Genomic DNA, 9,638 nt, shown 5'->3' with positions numbered 1-9,638 from the left:
CACAGAGTCACACAGTCACACAGAGCCACACAGAAGTCACAGAGCCACACAGAGCCACACAGAAGTCACAGAGCCACACAGAGCCACACAGAGCCACACAGAGTCACACAGAGCCACAGAGTCACACAGAGCCACATAGAGCCACACAGAAGTCACAGAGCCACACAGAGCCACACAGAGCCACACAGAGCCACACAAAGCCACAGAGTCACACAGAGCCACAGAGTCACACAGAGTCACACAGAGCCACACAGAGCCACACAGAGTCACACAGAGCCACACAGAGTCACACAGAGTCACACAGAGCCACACAGAGTCACACAGAGCCACACAGAGCCACACAGAGTCACACAGAGCCACACAGAGCCACACAGAGTCACACAGAGCCACACAGAGCCACACAGAGTCACACAGAGCCACAAAGAGTCACACAGAGCCACACAGAGCTACACAGAGCCACACAGAGTCACACAGAAGTCCCACAGAGCCACACAGAGTCACATAGTCACACAGAGCCCCACAGAAGTCACAGAGCCACACAGAGTCACACAGAGCCACACAGAGCCACACAGAAGTCCCACAGAAGTCCCACAGAGCCACACAGAGCCACACAGAAGTCCCACAGAGCCACACAGTCACACAGAAGTCCCACAGAGCCACGCAGAGCCACACAGTCACACAGAGCCACACAGAAGTCACAGAGCCACACAGAGCCACACAGAAGTCACAGAGCCACACAGAGCCACACATAGTCCCACAGAGTCACACAGAGCCACACAGAGCCACATAGAGTCACACAGAGCCACACAGAGTCACACAGAGCCACACAGAGTCACACAGAGCCACACAGAGCCACAAAGAGTCACACAGAGCCACACAGAGCCACACAGAAGTCATACAGAAGTCCCACAGAGTCACACAGAAGTCCCACAGAGCCACACAGAGTCACACAGTCACACAGAGCCCCACAGAAGTCACAGAGCCACACAGAGCCACACAGTCACACAGAGTCACACAGAGCCACACAGAGTCACACAGAGCCACACAGAAGTCCCACAGAAGTCCCACAGAGCCACACAGAGCCACACAGAAGTCCCACAGAGCCACACAGAGTTACACAGAAGTCCCACAGAGCCACACAGAGTTACACAGAAGTCCCACACAGAGCCACACAGTCACACAGAAGTCCCACAGAAGTCCCACAGAGCCACACAGAGCCACACAGTCACACAGAAGTCCCACAGAAGTCCCACAGAGCCACACAGTCACACAGAGCCACACAGAAGTCACAGAGCCACACAGAGCCACACATAGTCCCACAGAGTCACACAGAGTCACACAGAGCCACACAGAGCTACACAGCTACACAGAGCCACACAAAAGTCACATAGATACGATACATGGTGCACATCAGCTCGTCAGAAGAATTCTCTCACACACTCAGAGACTGTGTGCGAGAATTATTTTTATGACATCAGTTAATATTCTGGAATGGAATGAGGCAATATACTTTAAAACTATTGTATGTTTTGCAAAGGGCGGGGCTTTACTCCCGACACACACACACACACTGCGCATACACTTACAGTCAGAGACAGAGCGGAGGAAAGGAGAGGAGGGAACTAAATAGAATCCAAGCATCCCACGCACCACACGCATTCAGTGTTGCCAACTTGGCAACTTTCTCGCTAAATCTAGCGACTTTTCCAAACCCTCTTGGCGACTTTTTTTTGTCAAAAGCTACTAGTGACAAATCTTTTCCTGGTGTTATTGGATACTTTTCTGGTGTTTTGAAGACTTTTGGAGACTTTTCTGGTGTTTTGGAGACTCCTCATGAGGCCCTCTGCTAAAATTAATTGCCCACCCCTGGTATAGAGAGAGGTGTGTGAAGTGGTAACAACCACAAAGGGACTTTGTTTACATGACAACTGAACAAATACATCTATCAAACGAATACAAAAGAACAATGACTGTGATTACATAAATCATTAATCTAGAGCACGGGTGGGGAATCTCCGGCCTCCGGGCCGTATACGGCCCGCGAGACCATTTGATCCGACCCTCGAGGTAAAACGCACGCAAAAATAATCCAGTAGAAAAAAAAACTAGACGGCAATATTTTAAACGGGTGACTGACTGTTTTTCCTGGCCAAGGTCAGGGTCCTTGAACACAACATGAGCGGAACGTGTCATCACGTGGTCACGTCCTGTCAAAAAACTTCAATATTAAACAAGACGGTCATTGACATCAGTGAACGCAGCATGGCGAGTGTAAAACAGAAAAAGGTGGATGCGGAATGTCGCACTTTCCAGGAGAAATAGACGAACGATTATTTCTCTGTGGAAGTAAAAGGCCAGTGTGTCTAGTTTGTGCGGCGGTCATGAAAAATTATCTCGAGCGTCATTACACCACTAGAAATGCACGAGCTGAAAGGACGAGTGTGTTTGGATAAAGTTAACGCTCTTCGGCGGAGTTTGGCCCAACAAGCAGCTCTCTGCAGAGCGTCACATTAAAACATGGAAAAATAGACAGGTAGACCACCACACCAAGAACAAACTATTCCACCACTGCTGTGCAATTATCACTGCCATGTGCAATATTCACTTTATTTTCTATCAACCACTTGGTACTTATATTATTTGTTATTCTATTTAATTATTGTGTACTGCCTTTTTACTTCATATGTTCTTTTGCTCTGACAAGATACATTTCCCCGTTGTGGGACTAATAAAAGATTTCGGATTTCTGATAAAACAGAAAGATACATGGATAAAAAAGTTGCTTTCCTGAAGAAAGGTGAAATGAATGGGCTGCGTCTTAAAAAGAATTGCAGAGGTTATGAGTTCAATAATTAGTATGGCCCTCGAAGGATGTTGTAAAAAATAAAATGGCCCTTGATAGGAAAAAGGTTCCCCACCCCTGATCTAGAGTGATGCAACATTGTTTTGTCACATTTGAAACTAGGATTACATGTATCGGTATTACATCATAAATTTACAAAAATATATAAAAATGCAACTAGATTATAGTTAAATTGTCAAGGATTATTTGGTTACATTTTTGATTATGTCTTTGAAATATGGCAATTTTAAAATAATTAAACTTTTTTTATGAAAATCAATGCTGTTAATTTATGAAATGCTGAATATTCAAAATGCATTTTATGTGCAATGTAAATGTTTTGAGATGATTATAAGGGGGAAATTTGTTTTAGCTTGGCCGCATCCATTTTTTTAATAAAGTTTGGATTTTAAATTAATCCAAAAGTATTCAGATTACATTACATTTTCTTTTGTCATTCAATGGATTATGTTACTAATTACAAAAATTGCAAATCTGACTCAACCCTGTTTAAAAAAACCCTGAACCCCATCTGTCCCTTAGAACTCATGGTGATGATGTGTAGAAGTACAGCAATGCAGTGCACAATAGAGAGCTGCCTGTATTGCTGATGACAGGTAGGAAGTGGACTAGAGTCCTCTGAAATAAATCTTGAAGGTGTTTGTGTCAGTGTCGAAAATTTACACAGGGAAAATAACCACCAATTACAGCCCAGTGTTACCCTCCGTTATGCGCTCCATTTCTCCTTAGCCACCTCCTTATACTCCCCCCACCCCACCCCACCCTTCCCCGCTCACTTCCACTGCACAGAGAAAATCCAGAGCCTGCAGTGCCGGATCGCGCTAACCCAAAGATCCGTATAAGCAATATCAAACTCTCGGCTCTTCAGAGGGGACAAAACTGGAAGGCAGTGAGGGAAGCCTCAAAAATCTGCACTGGACAAGTGAGCTAGGGTCAAATTCTCTGAGGGGAATTCTTTTTTCTTTTTAAATCCCCTTCAACAGAGCAGCTGCTGGTCCCAAGCTTGAAAGCAGTAGAGGAGAGGGGCAGGACGGCAAACAGGGCCACGCAGAGAAAAGTGACTGGAATGATAAGATGAGAAGGTGAGTTATGGACACATTTATAGACTCTTTTAATTAACACGCACACATTCTGCCACACCCTGGCTCACATACAGTATAGTGCAGTTTCAGCAGTGTCCTGGCTGTGTCTTTGCACCAGCTGATGCATGAGTTCTCTGTGTAGTCATTAACACAACCCATCTATTGAGCTAGTTCTCCTCCTCTGAGAGCATGGGACTGACTGCTCTGACAACCACTGATGACTGAACACGCAAACTGATGCCAGAGAAAATGACTGCAGGGATTTGTGATGAATGATATTCTTGAATAGACTAGAAATATCCTCTTACTGATCAGTTTGTCATTTTAACCTGCTTCAGTACTGACGGTGCAAAAAGACACTGCTGCTTAAAAAAAACATTCCTGCACCGTTAGGGGAGTCAGTTTGTATCTGAAAGCAATGCAGTGATGTGCAGCAAACAATGTGTGTGTGTGTGTGTGTGTGTGTGTGTGTGTGTGTGTGTGTGTGTGTGTGTTGTGTACAGTATGCATGTCCCTGAGAGAAGTATGTGTGTGGTGTGTGCATATGTGAGAGAGAGAGAGAGAGCGAGAGAGAGTGAGAGAGAGAGAGAGATTCAGACAGAGGGTGGAGCTTTAGAGAAACGATGAAGCAGTTTTATTCAGCACACAGCCCTCTGCAGTTACTATGCTTCTCCTACAGATGACACATCTACAATACATTCCCTTTATTCACCAGTGTGAAAAGTGTGACAAATCTTTGATGACTTTAAACTTGACTTGACAAAATAAAAAAAGACTTGCACTTTACCACCAATGACTCGTGACTTCACTTGGACTTGAGAATACTTGATACATTCCCCCAAACCTAAAGATTAAAATGTATGTTATTTTAAAAAGTGTGCTACAAATCAAGTAATTTCCCTTCATGTGCTGGATCAGCTAACGTTAACTCTATTCATTCTTAGCAATTCAACACAAAATTTCACAGTTCAACTTAGTTTGAACCGATCTGACAATCAAGTTGAAGGAAAGAACCAATTGATTGATACCATTGATAATTTCGTTTGCGTACAAAAACTACGCTGTGGTCACCAAAAAACGAATTGCAGAACTCAAAACGTGACGTTTTGTTTGGTGAAGAGTTAAGTTTAGTACTTGGGACTTGACTTGAACTTTTCAATGTTTGGGAATTAATTGGGGCTTGCCTGTCATGATTTGAGACTTACTTGTGACTTGCAAAACAATGAATTTGTCCCACCTATGATATTCACTATCCAAACACTCTGCAGGCATCATTTGACAGTATGCCTTCTGGAGGTAAAGAGGATGCTGTGTAAGACAAACTCTAATATAATACTGTCTTGTCTCCCTATCTTTCTTCCAGCAGGCATGTGCTGCTGAAGCTCTCCCCTAATGAGGCCCTTCTGGAACTCTTGATTGTGTTGTCGCTGGGGTTGCACGTCCTAGCTGTGTGCCCCTCCATGTGCTCCTGTGGCCGCAGCCACAGGGAGGTAGACTGCTCATGGAGGGGTCTGAGACAGTTGCCTGACGGCCTGCAGCACAACATGCACTCCCTCAACTTGTCCAACAACCGATTTCACAACCTGGACGGCCTGCTCACAGCGTATACCCATCTCCGTTTCCTCGATTTGTCCCACAACCGGCTGAGCCACCTGCCCGCCGGCTTGCCTCGTTCCCTCTGGCAGCTCCACGCCGCCTCCAACCGCCTCCAGTTGCTGGACAAGAACGACACGGTCCACCAGTGGAATCTGCGACTGCTCGACCTCTCCGACAACAAGCTGGAGCGGGTCATCTTCATCAACAATACGCTGATCAATCTGTGCACGCTCAACCTTAGCCACAATCACTTCTGGACTTTGCCCACCAACATGCCTGTGCGCCTGGAGAATATTGATCTGTCCCACAATTTGCTTGTGAAGGTGCTGCCAGGCTCTCTGGACCGGCTCCTCAGACTAACTCACTTCTATCTGCATGCTAATCGCTTCTCCACGCTGCCATTTGGAGTGTTGGACAAGGTGACATCTATTAGAGTCATCACTCTGGGCGACAACCCTTGGTCATGTCACCTTTATGCTGACATCGCCTACTTACTCTCCTGGACTCAGCGTACCCCTGCACGCGTCCTGGGCTGCCCCTGCCACACCCGGCCTGTATGTGGAGGGGTGCGCCCTGGCAGGACTGGAGGGTGGCACTTTGCCTCCTACAACCTACCCCCCCTGGCAGCGAATGCCCAGGACCTGAGCTCTATCCCCCCTGAGGCCAGTGTGACAGGGTGGTGGTACTTCTCTGTTTCTGCTCTGCAAAGCACCCCACACACCCCCAAAGAGAGCTTGATCACGCAGCACAACCCTTTCACAGCCATTAGCATCTCCACACTGCGACCGAGAAGCACAGACACACACCTAACTATTAATCACATTTCTGCTAGCCCAGCTGCCGCAGAGCACATGCTCCGCACTGATTCCCATCTCGTCTCTGGCACAAAGGAAATCTCACCCGCTGACTCACTCCACACCACCGACGCATCCTCTTTTTCTGACACAAGCTTCATTGCTGAAACACCCATCATGGCTGACGTGACGCTGGCCACAGGCAGCTTCTTTACAACAGAGAGCCCCTCCATCCAAAAAAAGAAGACAACTACTCTTCGCACCAGGAGTGTGAGGAGGAAGAATCAGTCCCTTGCTAACAGCACCCCGACTATTGCTAGATGCTATTTTCACCCTTTACTGCACAACCTGGGCCTTCTGTCTGTCCTTCTGCAACAGGTCCTCTGAAAGACAAAAACACTGACACCTATCAATTTACATCACAAACAAATACAACACACACAAGACTTTTGACTTTTAGCTTTCTCAGCAAAAGGCAATTCGCATTACAAAGGCTTTATGACAAGTTTAACAATTCCTGCTAGTATGGTATGATGCTACTTTTATAATAATTGGTCAAAAGACAATGCATTATCTTTTCTAATAACACTTTTTACAATCCTCCACTTGAATGAAAAAAATACATTGTAATAAATATAGCTAAGCACAAATAATGGCACTATACATTCAGGTTATGTAACTGGGGCTGATCTGCAACGACATTTCAATGCTGTCTAGTACACATTATGACCTAAAACATTATTGTGCATCTCATATTTTTCCCATTTTTCTACAAGTATTGGATGTATTTGGCTATTTGGACGTTGCTTTGGTCATATCTTCTTATTTTATTTTATTGCATTGGCTTTCAAAAAGGTACAACACTCAAAATGTTGATTAACTTATTTTGACTTGTGCCTACAGTGTTGGGGAAGCTACTTTGAAAGCATAGTAAAGCTACCTTAGGGATAATTCTAGTCTAGTTAACTAAAACTACTGAGAAAAAGTAGTTCAAACTAGAACAAAATATAATATAAAAAGGTCACATGCCAACAAAATATGCCACTCTGTTGATATGTATCTACCTCTTCACAGGTCATCCATAAACCAAAAACAAATACCCCACTAAAAAAATATGTAACTTATATTTAAAGAACAATTTGATGGGGCTGGTCATGAGGTTTAATTACAAAAGAAGCCATGGTAAAATGTCCTTGTATTGCCCAAAATTGTCTGTAGTTTCAGTAGTTAACCACACAAAAAATGGCAAAGACTTGAATCACTATCAATATGAATGTAGTTCTACCAACAAACTATTGCAACATAGTTAAACTGCTAGTTTAATTACATTTAGTTCTCTACTTTCCAACACTGTTGCCTATTTGAATAAACGTCCTTGATGTCTGCCTGCTTGTTTCACGTCACAAAGCATACAACTCACCCTCTTTTATGGAGACAGGGTGTGAGAAACCGGTCATGCCACGTGCAGAACAGGAAACAAAGGAGACTCAGTGTAGCGGAGGGAAAACAAATGGACAATGTTGCATTACTCTCTTTAACAAACTCTGAGTGCCAAGTGCTGCTTCTGTATTTTGATCACATCTCAAACTTAAGTGTCCTTCATGATTCAGTGACGCTCGTGAAAATGATCTGCATGGTGATTGAACGCTCCAGGAATACTAACCTATATTGCCGCAGAGCATTAAAGCGCAGACATTCTCAGCTTGTTTATGTGAAATGTTAAGATAATCCAATCTCGATTGCATAAAGCAAAGATAACTGTTTTACATTTTAGAAATACCTGGTACCAAAAGGTGCCAAAATAGTGGGAAATGTTTCACCGCAAGTTGCATTTGATACATTTAAGGAAAATACAGTTCCAGGAAATCAATTCTTCGGGCGATTTCTGTATGATTAAATAAAATTGCTGAGATATTTACACCTTTTGATGATTGTTTGATTTTTTCCTCAACTGCTTTTTTTACGCCACCGTTTTTCCTCACTACACTGCAAGACTGATGTTTTTAATTTCAAGCTGTTTTCACTGATAGCGTCTCATGGGAGAGGGCAGACAAACTACATCTCCCATCGGTCTTTTACATAGGTGTTCAGTGCTTTACAAAACCCAACAATAAACAATGTTATACAATTGTAACTCATTAAACAGTAAGTTATTCAGATTTAATTAGGAGACAAAGATTTGTTTTTAAGTGTATATTTGAGAGATGGTTCACGAAGCACTTATTCAAGACAGACCTTGCTTCACAGTTAATCACACTTGGAAAACAGAATAAACACATTATGTCCGTAGGTAATTGAGCAAGCACTCTAAAAAATCATGTAAAAATTTGTTTTGTTTTTTAAATATTAATGAAAAAATAATCATCTACTGTATGCAGTGGAACAGAGGCTGGGCCCATTGCATGCTCTCTATGTAATCTTTGCCCTAGCGCTAGAAAGAAATGCCTTAAATAACATATCCAAAATGAATCAGGAATAGCTCCTCAAATAAGGCTAATGTGCATATTTTTATTGTTTCCTTTGAAATGTAAGAAGCTAAGAAATATGAATCCAAGTAAACCTAATTATATTCCCATTCCAGAGTAAATGGAGATGCAATAAAGGAAATGTAAGATTTTTTATCCTAGCCTAGTTTTTATATTATCAAAGTTTTTAAGGCAATATCACCATTATAGCCAAGATCCCATGGATAATGATGCAACTGAATGTATTCAATTACTTTTTATTAGAACTTGCAGATTTGATGAAAATACACAAACATACACCATTTATTATACAATTTATAAAGACATGCTTACACGGTCTCATGTTTTGTCCATGTTTACTGTTAACATGTTTACTGTTTACTGAGTTTTAGTTCAAAACAATATTTTTTTCCATATAGCGATGTTACAAATAACATAAATCTTCCAACAACATTGAAATAATAGCAAACACAAGGAATTTTGATTACTAGTCATATCTAAAGAGCTCCATGCTATACAGTCATAGATAAAAGACCCTGCATTGCTTTATGAACACAATAATAATAATAATAATAATAATAATAATAATAATAATAATAATAATAATAATAATATTAATAAGCTTTATTTGTATAGCACCTTTCATACAAGAATTGCAGCCCAAAGTGCTTCACATCAAAAACATAACAATTAGTACAAGATTAGACAGAATAAGAGCATTTACAGTACAATAATCACAATGTTGATGTAAATGAGTCTGAAGTAACATTATAAAAATAGCCGAATTAAAATAGTCTAAAATAGCAGATAAAATAGCAGTAACACTATTAAAAAGCTA

General features: G+C 42.3%; 1 protein-coding gene across 2 annotated transcripts; it reads left to right on the top strand.

Annotated features, from left to right (window-relative positions):
• Positions 1-3,659: 3,659 nt before the first annotated feature.
• Positions 3,660-8,253, top strand: LOC115018469 (oligodendrocyte-myelin glycoprotein-like). 2 transcript variants are annotated; one of them, XM_029447420.1, is made up of 2 exons: positions 3,660-3,945; positions 5,312-8,253. In XM_029447420.1, the coding sequence occupies exons 1-2, from the start codon at positions 3,938-3,940 to the stop codon at positions 6,720-6,722; spliced, it is 1,419 nt and encodes a 472-aa protein (XP_029303280.1). In that variant the 5' UTR covers positions 3,660-3,937; the 3' UTR covers positions 6,723-8,253. The 2 variants fall into 2 exon arrangements, with proteins under 2 accessions (XP_029303280.1, XP_029303279.1); XM_029447419.1 differs by having other exon boundaries at positions 5,309-8,253.
• The last annotated feature ends 1,385 nt before the right edge of the window (positions 8,254-9,638 follow it).

Source organism: Cottoperca gobio, chromosome 14 (assembly GCF_900634415.1).
Source record: "Cottoperca gobio chromosome 14, fCotGob3.1, whole genome shotgun sequence".
Lineage (NCBI taxonomy): Eukaryota > Metazoa > Chordata > Actinopteri > Perciformes > Bovichtidae > Cottoperca > Cottoperca gobio.
This window is presented reverse-complemented; position numbering and strand designations above follow the sequence as displayed.